The 15546-nt window shown below is 40.5% G+C and overlaps 2 protein-coding genes across 2 annotated transcripts; one reads left to right on the forward strand and one right to left on the reverse strand.

The window, feature by feature from the left end:
* The first annotated feature begins 7 nt into the window (after positions 1-7).
* On the forward strand, positions 8-14174 carry eif2ak1 (eukaryotic translation initiation factor 2-alpha kinase 1). Its single transcript, XM_048609697.1, has 10 exons — positions 8-1598; positions 3000-3043; positions 3503-3602; positions 4312-4392; positions 5315-5414; positions 5522-5585; positions 10281-10755; positions 11959-12067; positions 12221-12327; positions 14091-14174. The coding sequence occupies exons 1-10, from the start codon at positions 1485-1487 to the stop codon at positions 14172-14174; spliced, it is 1278 nt and encodes a 425-aa protein (XP_048465654.1). The 5' UTR covers positions 8-1484.
* On the reverse strand, positions 12918-15309 carry LOC109912930 (ankyrin repeat domain-containing protein 61; the record flags this gene model as incomplete). The annotated part of the gene is made up of 1 exon (XM_048609651.1): positions 12918-15309. A coding segment is annotated over one exon (1107 nt), but the record flags the coding sequence as incomplete, so codon positions are not given.
* Between the last annotated feature and the right edge of the window lie 237 nt (positions 15310-15546).

The following is a 15546-nucleotide window of genomic DNA, read 5'->3' on the forward strand; positions in this document are numbered from 1 at the left end:
ATAAATTGCGGAACAAAGAGAAAATTAAGGAAACCAAGCTCCTACAGCACTGACAATCACAGGGTGGTGAAGTAATAAAGTCAAGATAAAGAGAAGAAGGATTAACATAATGTTACAAAAACTATATCCTGGGGACTTGATAAATTAATCAATGGCTACACAAGAATATGAGGAATAGGGAAAGGAGATGATAACATGGCCTGTTGATCCTGCTCTGCCTTCAGTATGATCCTGATGCATTTTGGGCTTGTGCTCCAACTCCACTTTCCTGCCTGCTTCCATATTCCTTGAGACCAAAATCTGTCAATTCCAGTCTTAAATGTATTCAACCTTGGAGTCTCCACAACCTCCTGGGCTAGAGAATCCCAAAAATTCAAAACCCTACAAGTGCAGAGGTTTCTCCTCATCTCAGTCCTAAATGATTTGTCCCTTCAGAGGGAGACTCTGCATGTTGGATTCCCTGACCAGTGGAAAAATTCTGTCAATATCTGTTCAATCAAACTCCTTCAAAATATGGCATGTTTTGATGAGATTACCTCTCTCTTTACTGAACACTGGACAATACAGATCTAATGTGCTCAGCCTGTCATCATAAGGGCAGCCCCTTATCCCAGTGACTAATTGGTGAATCTTTGCTGCACTGCTTCCAATGGAGGTATATATTTCTCTTGAATATGGAGACTAAAACAGCGTACAGCACTCCAAGTACTTTAATTTAAATCATTGTGGCCTCCGACAATCCTGGGATATCTCTGAACTTCTCCAGTTCTGCTATTGATTTCTTGGGCAAATAGCCTATTTTGGTGTCCTGAAATTCCAATTTTAGAGAAGTGAAGTATTTTGCTTCAGAAAAAAACCTTGACATTGACATTGATCTTGATCATTGAAAACTTTACTTCCTCACTTGTTTTCTATCTTCCAAATCCCATTCATCCATCACCCCTGTGCTTGCTGATTTACATTTTCTCTCAGTATAGAAATGCCTTTATTTTGAAATGTTGACTTTTGTGTAAAATTACGCCATAGTTTTGCTTCTCTTGATCTCTATAAACTCATCCAGCCTCGTGTATCAGCCATGCCTCGGTTGGTAATACGCTCTTGCCTCTGAGTCACAAGATTATTGGTTGAACTCCCATACCAGGGGACACTCACATTTCTCCACTGACGGAATGTTACAATGTTAGAAATACTATCTTTTGGAAGAGATGTTAAATAGAGTTTTTATCTACCCTCTCTCGTCCATGTAAAAGATTCAATGGCATGTTTTGGAGAAGATCATGGGAGTTAAATTTGGTATCTAGGCTGATTATTTATTGCTCAGTTGCTGTTTGTGGGATCTTGTTTTCCATACATTACCATAATTATAGACCTTCAAAAGTACACCAATGGCTATAAACACTCTTACAATCTCCTGAAGTCATGAAAGGCCCTTTATAATTTAAATCTGTCCTTCTTTTTCAGTGCTGTGCCATAAACTAGCAGGAATGCACTTGATTTCACCAATCACCTTCAGTGATGAGTTTAGCACAGTTAGGCTGCAGCACAATCAGGCTTTTACAAACTTGCTACAAGCAGTGAGCAACGGCTTGTATCGACAGGTGAGTGCAATGCCAGCTGATGTTAGTTAGTTCTACTTTGAGTCTCATGAAGTCTTTGAAAGTTAACACCTTGCATTTTCAAAGCACCTATTCATAACCACAGAACTCTAGAAGCATTTTATGTGCTATGAGGTACTTTTGGAATTGTTGTCGCTGTCTTCATAGAATTGTAGAATCCCTACACTGTGGAAGCAGGCCAGTCGGCCCATCGACTCCACACTGACCCCCCCGAAAAGCATTCCACCCAGATACACCCCCAACCTTATCCCCATAACTCTGCATTTCCCAGTGATAATCCACCTAGCCTGCACATCTGTGGACACTATGGGCAATTCAGCATAGCCAATCCACCTAACCTGCACATCTTTGAACTTAATGCAAGTAACATAGTCAATTTGCAGACTTTAAGCTCCCACAAACACCAGTGATAACAACCCGAAAAAATGTCTTAGTTATCATTGAAAGATCAATATTGGCCCAGGACACCATGGATAACACCCCTGCTCAAAGTAGTGCGGTGAAAACAGTTATGTCCATCTGACCTGAACCCTGAACATGGCTTTGGTTTATGTTACCTAAACATGGCATCTCTGCCAGTGCAGCACTCCCTCAGTATGGTACTGAGAGTGACAGCCTAATTTATGTAGTTAAGCCTTGGGTGAGACTTGAACCCTATATCAGATTATCTGGTCATTATTCTTGTTGTGCTCAAATTGGCTACACGGATTGCTTGTGACAAAGGTTCAGAAAGTGGCTGTGAAACTATTTGTAGCTGGTTCAGAGCACGTTTTGGATTGAAAGTTCCTAAGTCCAAATTGCTGAGTACAACACTTGAGTACCAGTTACATTTCCCATGCGAGTGGAAGGTTGGCCTGCAGAAATCTCCTGGATTCATTCTCCCTTAGCACTATATAGAGCAGTCGTATAACTTGTTCGGTCTAACAAGTATTAATCTTATATTTAGTTGAGATGCACATTTTCTTTTGCGCAGAAATTGTGTTGAGCCACAATTGGGAATTATGGACCTGCTTGTTTGCTGTTGTTCCTGCGTGGAAATCTGTTGGAGACAGGTTTATTTGAGGCATTTAAGAGGACATTGGATGAGTTTTTGGATAGAAATGGTGTGCAGGGATATGGGGAAAAGACAGTAGCTTGGGCACAGGTTCTATTACCTCATGCCAATGACCTCTTTCTGGGCTGGAACAAATCTGTGATTCTGTTAATTATCTGTTGTCATGACAGTTTGGAGAGTGATACAGTGGGAAATTGGGGAAATCACAGCTAAGAAATGATTAAACCTTCGCTGGAAATCTAGCTGGTGTTGGTGTTACACACTTGTTGAGAATTGGGCTTTTAGTAAACAATGACTATTTCAAATTTACATTGTATTCCTGATTTTAGGGACAAGCTATCAATGGAGACGCATCTACCCACCTCTCCTACAGGTATGAGCTGATCATAGTGACTCTTGTATTGCAGTGGTTATGTTTTTGGAATAATAAGCCAGAGATCAGAATTCTAATCCCACCATGGTCTATTTGAGAATCTGTATTAAATTTTGTTTTTACTTCAGGAAATAAAATATACATGTCAGTGAAAGTGACAATGAAGCTATTGGTTGTTGTTTAAAAGTCCAGTTGGTTCACTAACATCCTAGTGGGGAAGGAAACCTGCAATCCTCACATAGACTGGGCACCTTTGTGCCTCCACTCCAGCAGCACTATGGTGAAGTTTTGACTACTATTCATTCAGTAGTATTGAAGCTTTCTTGTGTAAAAGTTGGCTATACTACATTCTATACATGATTCTATATTTTTTTCTTTCCTTAAAATGTGGTTGATCAACTTTACTGTAGTCTGATTATTTACAATGTTGTTAATTGAAATAATTTGATCTGCATCCAGAACAAGGGAAGCCCTGTTCCAGGGACAGACATCTCGCTACATGAATGAGTTTGAAGAGATTGAAAGACTGGGAAAAGGTAGTTACGGAAAAGTGTATAAGGTGTGTGGTAAAATCTTTTATTTTGATTTCTATCTTATAATTCTGGTCTAAATAAATTAAATTTAAATTTTTGAATCGGAGATAGTAATGCATGGAGCTGGAGAAACAGCAAGTGACATAGGACCCCCTCGTTTGTGCTATCTTTCCCCTCACAGGCATTTTAAGGCTCAGATATAGTGACATTAGCCTGAAGATACGGAGCATCTCCTGAAAGGCACTGTTTTCTCATGGTGGGTGGTGGGTGGTGTGGTGGTGGTGGTGGTGGTGGTGGTGGTGGGAAGAATGTTAACACCTTATACATCAAAACAGAAGTAAGGTTAATCCCTCAAATCTGTTCTGCTGTTTAATTAGATCATAGCTTATCTATGTCTTAATTCCATTTACTTGCCTTGGTTCCATAACTCTTAACCACCTTTTTCCAACAAAATATTATCAGTCTGAGTTTTGACATTTCAATTGACCCTCCAGCCTCAACATTTTTTGGGGGAAAAGAGTTCCAGATTTCCGTGACCCTTTGCATAAAGAAGAATTTCTTGAACCTTGTTCCTGAGCAGCCTATGCCCAATTTTAAGGCACTGCCCGTCAAATAATTGTTTTATTTGTTTTTTGATGGCTTAATGTCTCTATAATGAAAACATAAACATGAGTAGCATGCATTAAATTTCTTCAATTAGAAATTCTACCCTTTATATCTCTCTATTTATTCCAGGTTAGAAATAAATTGGATCGACAGCTTTATGCCATAAAGAAGATTCTTATGAAGAAGATTACAAGATATGACTGCATGAAGGTATTCAGTTAAGGGGGATGGTGCTAATATTTACATAACAAATTGCCATTTGTATTTTTGAGTTTGAAGTCAATTTGTTGACAATTGTAGAACTCCCAACATATGTAATCTCATTCCCTTGAGATTCTGCACTCTTCCAATTGTGGCTCATTGCACATCAACAGTTTTTATAGCTGCACCCTTGGCTTTTGTGCCTTCAGTCTGGAATTCCCTCTCAAACCCTCTCAAACATTTCCTTTTGTCTGTAACAAATAGCCAATTCCTGTACTGTATATAAGTTTGTTAAGGGAGGAGATGACTTCAGTCATGGTCACAGTCCAGGGTCATACGAAAACACAATGCATACCAACCTTCGTTAAGGACAGCCAAGGAAAGTGGTGGTAACCTCATTGTGAACCTGCAGTGGGTATGAGACTGACTTTTTGTGCCCATGGAACTGTAACTGTGACAGTAGGGCTTTGGTCATAGGGATACAATCTGTTCAATATCATTAGACTTCTACAATTCAGTTGGCAAGGCAATGGCCTACTGGTATTATCGCTGGACTGTTAATCCAGAGACCCAGATAACAGTCGAATCCTGCCACAGCAGATGGTGAAATTTGAATTCAATAAATATCTGGAATCATGAATCCATTGCTGATTGTTGGGGAAAACCCATCTGGGTCACTAAGGTCCTTTAGGGAAGGAAACTGCCATCCTTACTTGGTCTGGCCTGTATGTGACTCCAGACCCACAGCAATGTGGTTGACTCTTAACTGCCCCCTGGGCAATTATGGATGGGCAGTAAATGTTGGCACAGCCAGTGACACCCTCATCCCATGAATGAATCAAAGAAATAAAAAAGAAGAGTTAGTTCTTAGTCAGTTGTTTGTGAGAATTCTAGGTTTGGAGTCATAACTGGAATTTTTTTTAATTTTTAGGTGCTCAGAGAGGTTAAAGTTTTGGCTGGTCTACAGCATCCACACATTGTTGGCTATCACACTGCTTGGATGGAGCATATACAGCCGCCACCTCTGAAAAGTATCGTTAAACTGTATCTCTACAAAAGCCAATATGAATATAAAAGTATGCCATCTTCCACTGACACATCTTAACCAAAACACTTTTCCTCTGTTCATGTCATTTAGGTAACCAAATACCTGTCAGCAATTTATGTGCATTAAAAGGTCCCTCTGGTCAAGAAGATTGCAGGTACATTTATTTTCTTAAATTAGTTGAGAAAAAATACCAAAAGTTGGAAAGAAATACTACATGGAGAAACTGGAGAAATAAGGATTGCTGTCCTTAGAGCAGAAAAGGTTGAGGGAGGTTGAACATAGACCTTCTCAATTACGAGGAGCTTTTTGGTAGTTTCTCCTCATTCAAACTGTTTTCACTGCAAGGAGGGTCATTAATCAAAAGACAAATTGAGGATAATTAGCAAAAAATTAGGGTGAAGATGACTTTATCTTCCACATTGTTTATGATCTGGAATTTGCTGTCTAAAAGGGAAGTAACAATTTTTAAAAGAGCGTATGTTAAGTACTTGAAAAGAAGAAACAGTAAAAATGCAGGCCATCAGAAAGAGTGGAGGTGTGGGAGTAATTGGATGGCTCTTTCAAAAACTGGATAAGCACAATGGGCTAAATAGTTCTCTTTGCAATTGCATGATTAAGAAAACAGAATGAATTATACAATTGTTGGGGGGTTGGGGGGGGGGGGGGGGGGGGTGTTCGAGGGGGGGCGCGGGTGCGCTGACATTTTTGATTAAGGAATACGTTACTGCTGTAACTAGGGGAGATATTTCTGAAAAATCATCCAGTGAAAATATATGGGCAGAAATTACAAATAAGAAAGAAAAGATCATGTTGGTATTGTACTATAGGTCTCCCCATAGAAAGAGAGAAATTGAGAAACAAATATGTAGGGAGGTCTCGGATATATGTAAGCATAATAAGATTGTAATAATGGGGGATTTTAATTTTCCAAACATCGACTGGAGCTACCATAGTGTTAAAGGTTTGGATGGTGAAGAATTTGTCAAATGTACTCAAAAAATTTTTCTTTATCAGTATGTGAATGCTCCTACTAGAAAAGGAGCAAAACTAGAGCTTCTTTTGGGCAATAAGGCAGGGTGGGTGACTGAAGTGAAAGTCGGGCAATACTTTGGGTCCAGCGATCTTAATTCTATTAGATTCAAAATGGTTATGGAAAAAGATAAGCCTTCGATAAAAGTTCGAGTTTTTAATTGGAGTAAGGCAAATTTTAATGGTATGAGACAAGAACTTTCAAGAGTTGATCGGAGTAGACTGTCCACAGGTAAAGGGATGTCTGACAAGTGGGAGATGTTCTAGAGTGTGATTACGAGAGCTCAGAAACAATTTCTTCCTGTTAGAGTGAAGGGTAAGGCTGGTAAGATTAAGGAACAATGGATGAATAAAGATAATGAAGTTCTAGTCAAGAGTAAAAGAGAATCTTTTTTTTTTAAAATATAGACAACTTGGTTCAATTGAATCTCTTAATCAATATAGAGAGTGAAGGGGCATTCTTAAGAGAGAAATCAGGAAGGCAAAGAGGGGATATGAGATAGCATTGGGAGATAAGGTTAAGGATAATCCAAAGAGATTCTACCAATACATTAAAAGTAACTAGAGAGAGGGTAGGGCCTCTTATAAATCAAGGAGGCTGTCTTTGTGTTGATTCCAGGAGATGGGATACTAAATGAATATTTCACATCAGTTTTTACTGTGGAGAAAGAAACAGAGTCTAGAGAATGCAGGGAAAGAAACAGAGTCTAGAGAATGCAGGGAAATAAACTTTGATGTTTTAAAAACAATTCACATTACAGAAGAGGAAGTTCGGGAGATCTTAGAGAATATAAAGGTGGATAAAACCTGGGACCTCAATTAATGTATCCCAGAACATTGTGGGAAGTAAAGAGGGAAATTATGAGACCCTTTGCCAAAATATTTGCATCATGTATAATTACTAGTAAGGTGCCTGATGACCGGAGGGTGGCTAATGTGGTACTTTTGTTTAAGAAAGATTGTAAGGAGAAACCGGGGAACTATAGACCTGTGAGCCTGACTTCAGTTGTGGGTAAATTGTTGGATGTGATTATAAAAGATAGGATTTACGGACATTTAGAGAGGCAGAAATTGATTAGGGATAGTCTGCATGGTTTAGTGCGAGGAAAATCATGTCTCACAAACTTAATAGAGTTTTTAATGAAAGTTACCAAAAAGATCGATGATGGTAGAGCAGTAGACGTTGTTTATTTGAATTTTAGTAAAGCCTTTGACAAGGTTCCACATGGTAGACTAATTAGTAAAGTTAGGTCACGTGGGATTTGGGATGAGCTTGCCAATTGGATACATAATTGGCTTAATGGCAGGAGACCGAGTAATAGTAGAGGGTTGTTTTTCAGACTGGAGGTCTGTAACCAGCGGTGTTCCACAGGGATTAGTTCTGGGTCCTGTTTTGTTTGTCATTTATATAAATGATTTGGATGAGAATATAGAAAGCATGGTTAGTAAGTTTGTGGATGACACCAAAATTGGTGGCATTGTGGACAGTAAAGAAGATTTTCTAAGATTACAAAGGGATCTTGATCAAATGGGTCAATGGGCTGAAAAAAGGCAGATGGAATTCAACCTGGATAAATGCGAGGTATTGATTTTGGTACAACAAACAAGGGTGGAGCTTATATAGTTAATGGTTGGGCCTTGGGTAGTGTTACACAACAGAGGGACCTAGGGGTGCAGATACATAATTCTTTGAAGTTTGCGTTACGTATAGACAGTATGGTTAACAAAGCATTTGGCACGCTTGACTTCATTGCTCAGTCCTTTGAGTATAGGAGTTGGGATGTTATGTTGAAGTTGTACAGGACGTTGGTGAGGCCTCTTCTGTGATACTGTGTCCAATTCTGGTCGCCCAGTTATAGTTAGAAAATTATCAAGCTGGAGAGAGTTCAGAAGAGATTTCCCAGGATGTTGCTGGGTATGAAGGTTTGAGTTATAAAGAAAGGCTGGATAGTCTAGGACGTTTTTCACTGGGGCATAGGAGGTTGAGAGGTGACCTGAGAGAAGTTTATAAAATAATTAGAGGCTTAGATAGAGTTGATGGTAGTTGTCTTTTTCCTAAGATGGGGAATATCAAGATTAGGGGGCACATTTTTAAGATGAGAGGAGAAAGATTTTAAAAAAGACTTGAGGCAAATTTTTTTGCACAGGGTGGTTCTCGTGTGGAATGAATTTCCTGATGAAGTGATGGATGCAGGTACAATTACAATGTTTAAAAGACATTTGAATGGATATTTGAATAGGAAAGGTTTGGAGGGATATGGTCCAGGAGCAGGTAGGTGGGATAGGTTTAGTTTGAGATTATGTTTGGCATGGACTAGTTGGACATAAGGGTCTGTTTCCGTACTGTATGACTCAATGCACCTATCATAGCCTCAGGATGTTCCAAAACTCATTACATCAAATGGGTTTCTCCTGACCTCTGATTTCTTTTATGCGGGCAAACAAAAAATTAGTCTGCACATCATAGTGAATGACCATGTAAGCTCCTCCTGTTGGATATGATTGGAGGAGGAATATTGGCCAAGAAAATTTGGAAATTCCTTGCTCATTCTCCAGATTAATGCTTTAAGATTTTGCTCATCTATCTTTTTTGACAATTTAATATCTCTATTGAAAGACAGCACCTTTGTCAGTGCAGTACTCCATTATTTCTGCACTGGGTATGTCAGCCTAGGTTATGCACTCAAATCCAAAGTATCAACTAAGATTACAGGAGAGCTGCTGGTATTTGCAGAACCAAACCCTAATGTTAATCCAGGTCATCGTGGAAAAAAGCCTACATAGAACGCCTTTCACAACTTCAAAATTCCATAGCACTTTACATCTAATAAAATACTTGAAGTGTAGTCGGTGTTAATGTAGAGAATTCAGCAGCTGATCTGTACACAGCAAGCTTCCACACCCAGCAATGTGGTAATGACCAGATAATCTGTTTTTATAGTGTTGGTTGAGAGATAATTGCTGACCACAACATTCCGGTGAATTCATCTGCTTTTCCTTGAACAGAGTCATAGTCATACAGCACGAAAATAAACCCTTTGGTCCAACCAGTCATATCAAACATAATCTCTAAATTAGTCCCACCTGCCTGTTCCTGGCCTATATCCCCACCAAACCTTTCCTATTCATGTACTTATCCAAATGTCTTTTAAATGTGGTAACTGTGCCCGCATCTTCTGCTTCCCCAGGAAATTCATTCCATATGCGAACCACCGTCCATGTAAAAAATGTTTGCCCATAACTATTTTAAATCTCTCTCCTCTCACGTTAAAAATATGTCCCCTAGCCTTGAAATCCTTCATCCTAAGGAAAAGACACCTACCATTAACCTCATCTATACCCCTCATGATTTTATAGTGCCAGGGAACCGTTATATGTCCATCTGCGAGGACAGGCAGTGTCTTTAATTTAATGTGTCATCTGAAAGCCGGCATCTCCGACAATGAAGTACTCCTTGAATGCTACACAGGTCTGTCAACCTAGATCTTGAGCTCAAGTCTCTGAAGTGAATCTTGAACCCACAAATGTCTCTCTCAGAGAAGAGAGTGCTATAGCACTCGTGGTTCCTGCAACATCCCAAAGTTCTTTATAATCAATGAAATAGTCTGAAGTATAAATGTTGTGGTAATGAAGGAAATATGAGAGGTAAGAAAACACTTTGGGTGGGGGAATGACAACGCAAAGTTTCAGTCGAGAGGATTTATGGCCCAGATTCATTTTATTGCTGTAGGAAGCATTTTTATAATTTTTTTTACCAGTCGTTAAGATTAGTTTGCTAATTCCATAACTTAATTAAGATTTCAAAATTGTATTCTCACAGAGACTCTTCCATCCAGAACATAGAAACCAGTTCCTCGAGTATCATTTTTGCAGAAACAAGTTCTGTTGCAGGAGAGAGAGGGACTTTGTCAAGGAGCAAGCTGGTTGAGGAGGAGATGTGCACAAACACATCATGGGGAAATGACAATCAAATTTTCTTCTATGATGGGGACTGTGCAGCAAGCTGTGTAAATGCTGGCATATATCAGCTGCCAGCTTCCCTCCCGAGAGTGAAAAATATCCAGGCGCACTCTTCACTCCTTTCTTCGAAATGTCCAAGTTTTGAAACATGTGTAGTAAAGAACAAATTGGACCCATTGGTTGAAGCAGTGGAAACTGAGACAGAAGACATTGAGAGAAATAAGGAAAAAGTAACCGGTGCCATAGAGGAGATTTCAGGATCATCTTCCTACGCTAATGCTAACTCAAGTCTGGAGGATGGCTCATTATTCACAGACATGCACGATGAGTCCAAGGTGAGGAAGCAGCATTCATTAGGAAGATTTCCAGCGTGCTTATCCATTCTGATGCTCAAGAATCACTTTGCTGAAATTCAACATAAGGGATTGCTAGTGCTGGGGATAATTCCCCATAATATCAGAATCAGAGTGAGCAGGTCAATTACAGCACAGGCAGATACAGAGTAAAGTTTCTTTTACATTGTCCCATCAAAAATATCCAGGGTATGTACAGCACAAGGCATGTAGACTAGCTAAAAACAGAGTACTGTGGATGCTGGCGCTCTGAACAGAAGGTTCTGGAGAAACTCAGTGAGTCTGGCAGTATCTGTGGAGGGAGAAGCAGAGTTGATGTTTTGAGTCGAATATGACTCTTCTTCAGAACTGTTCATTTGAGCTGAATGGTCTATTGTAATTGCTTACAATTGATCAGGCTAATTCCCTTTTAATATTGAAGGTTTTGATAAAAGATTAAGAACCGGAGGTGCAGATTTCAAGTAATTTTCAAAAGATACAAATGTAACCTGAGTATGGACACGTTGAGCCAAATGGCCTTCTGCACTGTTACACTTCTGTGATGTCTATTTGTGTAACCATCAAAAGTACAATCAGCAAAAGATGAGTTAAATTACATAGATTTGAACTTCACTCCTCTTGTCCCTAAAAGCATCTTGGATTTGGTGGAAAACATATTTATAATTGAATATGTGTCTAAAATGTGGCTTGAGGATGGAAATATAGGCTGATACTCCCAGTGAAGTACTGAGGGGATGCAGCAGTGTTGGAAGTGCTGTTTCTCAGATGAGACATTAAACTAAACATTGAGATGTTAAGTCTTCCTTCTCTGATAGTTATGAATGATCCCATGGCACTGTTGTGAAAAGCAGGAGAACCTCTCCTTAGGGACCTTATCTATGTTTATTTAACATTATTAAAGCAGATTGCCTAAATCATTGATGTCTGTGGGAGCTTGCTGTCTGCAAATTTGCTGCTATGTTTACTACCTTTCCATTGTGATTACACTTCAAAAATACTTGGTACAAACAGTTCTGATGAAGAGTCACTGGATTCGAAACTTTAACTCTGCTATCTTCCCACAGATGCTGCCAGACCTGCTGAGTTTCTCCAGTAATTTCTGTTTATGTTTCAAAAATTAATTAGTTGGCTGACAAACACTTTGGGGTGTCATAGAAATTCAAGTCCGATTCTCTCATTTCTTAGGTGCAATTCCACCTCATGCTGCATATACAAATGCAGTTGTGTGAGAGATCCCTTCAAGATTGGATTTTGGACAGGAATAGGAGATCAACAGAGGGCCTATCCCTTACAGGTGAGTTGTTTAATTCTTTATCATTCTTTTACATTTGTTAATTATTTAATTTGCTTGATTCTATCCCTATTATTTCATATGAAATAAATTTTAATTTCAACAAAATTAAATGAAATTGCAAATCTTAATTTTTATCTTTTTGATATAATTCAGATCCATTTAGTCTTGTGGATCCAGAATGCACTATTCACATATTCCGGCAGCTGCTTGAGGGAGTGCATTTCATCCACTCCAAGGGTGTCATGCACAGAGACCTGAAGGTGAGTATGTATTGCATTGCTCTTGCAAGCCTCTACCAGTGCACTGAAGGAAGTTGTTTAGCTCGTCTTGCCAATGCTGACTCTTTGAAAGAACAATTCTACTGATTAGTTCCATTCTTAACAGCCCCACAGATCTTTACTTTTCAAGTATTAACCAATTCACTTTTGAATGTTGCTATTGAAGCTGCTTCCACCACTCTCATTGCAGATCACAACCATTTGACATCTTTAAAAAGAAAAGGGTTCAGCTCATTTCCCCTGGTTCTTTTGTCATTATCCCAAATCTGTGACTTCTGCTAATAGAATCTCCCACCAATGGAAACAGTTTCTTCTAATTTATTGTTTCAAAACTCCACCATAATGTTGAACACCTCTTATCAATCCGTCACCTTGTCCTCCTTGCTGTAAGGACAATGTTTGAGCTCCTGCAGTCCAATCAGATGATGGAGGTGACTGTCTGAAATTTCACACAAGTACTGTCATTATGCACTCAGAAATCTCACGTAACACTGTGAATGTTTTGTTCCTCAGTTTTTGTTTCTAGAACAACCCACAATACCTTCTCTTTATCATGAAATTAAGAACCACAGTTAGATAACAACGTTTTATTTTTAAAAGTATGAATGTTGTGTTTCACTTAAACAGTGGCATGTTTGGGAAAATATTTAGATTTGGTTCACAATATCTTGAAACCTTAGTCAAATGCACGATGTGAGCAAAAGGCACACCAAATACCATCTCTGTCAGATCTGAGTTTGTTTCAGGAGAGCAAAACTGCAAAAAATTCCCACTAAATAAATAAAGGGATTGACATATCAGATGATTTACAGAAAACATGTGTTCACCTTTGATAAGGTTCCACATAGTAGAGTTGTGAGCCATGTCAGAGTATGTGGGGCAAAAGTAGCAAACTGGTTACAAAATAAGAAACAGAGTAGGGCTGAAAGATAGTTACTTAAACTACTAAAGGATGTGGAGTGATGTTCCATAAGGATTGATGCCGGGTACACTCTTGATCACCATTTATGTAAATAATTTGCACATGGATTCAGAAGTACAAATTTAAAATTTACAAATGACAGTTCTTTTTTGGTGTACTGGAAACTGAGGACACAAGGTTAACAAGGCCATAAAGGTAAACAGGTAGAGAGAGAATTGAAAAGCAGGGAAGTTTTGCTTCATGTATAGAAGACTACTCACTGTCTTCAGTACTGTCAGTAATCATTCATAATATAGAAAGAATACAGAGGCACTGGAGAAATTTGGATTGACAGAACTGAAACCAGAATTGAGAGGTCATACCTATCTGGAAAGATTAAATAGGCTGGAACTGTTTCTTGTCCTAGAAGATCACCTAATGGAATTTGTTAAGATTATGAAAGAGTTTGTAAGGAAGATGTGAAGGGGTGTTTCCTCTTGTGGCAGGGGGACCAGAACTAAAGCCCATAAATATGAGACCATTACTAATAAATTCAATTGAGAATTGAAGAGAAATGTTTTTACTGAGAGCAGAGAGAATGTGGAACTTGCTATCACAAATTGTGATTGAGTTGAATAGTTATATTTAACTGGAAGCTGAATGAACACACAACTGAAAAAAATAGAACGTGCTGAAGATAGAGAGGGATGGGAGGAGGCTCCTGTGGAGTACAAAAACTGATCTAGCAGTTGGGCTAAATGATCTGCTCTGTGCCGTAAACACTTTATAAATGAAGGAATCTTATCAAAACTGCTTTATTTTGTTCTGACTGTTCCATTGTCAGAGTTGTTCTCCATCACTGAGTGATATTAAAAACTACTTGGGCTCCAGTACCAATTCCTACTGGATGCATGAAAATATAAATTAAAAAGTACGTTGGTAACATCAGTATCCACTCAGAGGTGCATGCGGAGCAGGCTGTTGGCCAGGTCCCCTTGACCCTCACAGTTCAGTTGTTCTATTGCCTCTATCTCTGCCAGCCTCTTAGCATAGTCCCTGTAACCGTAAACAAACTGCCACACTGAAGTGGGCAAGATCTCTTTGAGACGCTGCCTCTGCCGGTGGCCGTAGACCTTCCTGACTGCCACCCGGCAGAGATCCTGGAGGGCTGGTGGCTCCTGGCTCAGGGCTAATAGGAACTCCCGGTGCTGGCAGAACTCTGGGCATAGCAGCCCGCTAGGCAGCTGACCCCCCTGCCCACTGGCAATCCGCAGAGGACAGGAGAGGCTAAGCAGTTTGGCCAGCAGGTGGCTGCACCGGAGATTGGGCCGGCGCTCCAGGAAGAGGGAGAGGGGCGACTCGCCCAGCTTGGTGCGCAGGCCCAAGTCAGCGTCATGCTCCAACAACAGGTCAATGAGCTCCTGCCGTCCCCCAAAACATGCCTCGTGCACTGCTGCCCTCCCTTGCTGATCTTGGGCATCAACGCTGGCGCCTGCTGCCAGAAGTACCCGCACGCAGTCCAGCCCAGCCCCGAGTTGCTGCGCCCCCTTGCCTGAGGCGGCGCAGACAGCCAACTGGAGTGGTGTGCTGCCACTGCCCACCACCTTGCTGTTCACCCGTGCTCCCCGGCCCAGCAGCTCCTCCACCATGTGCCGGTCCAGCAGCCCGCTGGCCATGTGCAGTGGGGTCATGCCATGCTGGTTAGCTGCCTCTAGGTTGGCACCATACCGTGCCAGGATGGGCACTGCCCGCCAGGCTCCATGACGCACAGCCAGGTGCATCGCTGTGTCCCGACTCCTGGTCTGGGTGGCCACGTTGACCTGCACCCCACGCTGGCACAGCAGCTGCAGGCACCATTCAGCCCGGCTCTGCATGCCCGCCATGGCTTTCTCGAACTTGGTCTTTGGTACGATCCAGTCTTGGACTATATTGGGCCAGTGCACAATAATCAGATGCAGTGCTGTTCGGCCCAAGGCATCCCTAGGGCAAAGAAAGAGAAGAGAAGCCCCATGAGAATTTCTATGAGAGCAAGTATATGTTTCCGTAAAATGCTTTTCACAGCCTCAGCATGTCCCAAAGCACACGGCAGCCGGTTGAGTACTTTTTGAATTTTAGTCCCTATTGGAACACCGGAAATGTAGTAGCCAATTTGTGCATGGCAATCTCCCACAAACAACAACATGATAGTGATCAGATCATTTATTCTTGCGCGTTGTTGATTGAGGAATAAACATTAGGCCTAAGAGATAGAGAAGTCCCCAACTCACTTGAAGAAGCAGACATAGGATCCACCCGAGGTA

The sequence above is a fragment of the Rhincodon typus genome, chromosome 21, assembly GCF_021869965.1.
Source record: "Rhincodon typus isolate 14 chromosome 21, sRhiTyp1.1, whole genome shotgun sequence".
In the NCBI taxonomy this organism is placed as follows: Eukaryota; Metazoa; Chordata; class Chondrichthyes; order Orectolobiformes; family Rhincodontidae; genus Rhincodon; species Rhincodon typus.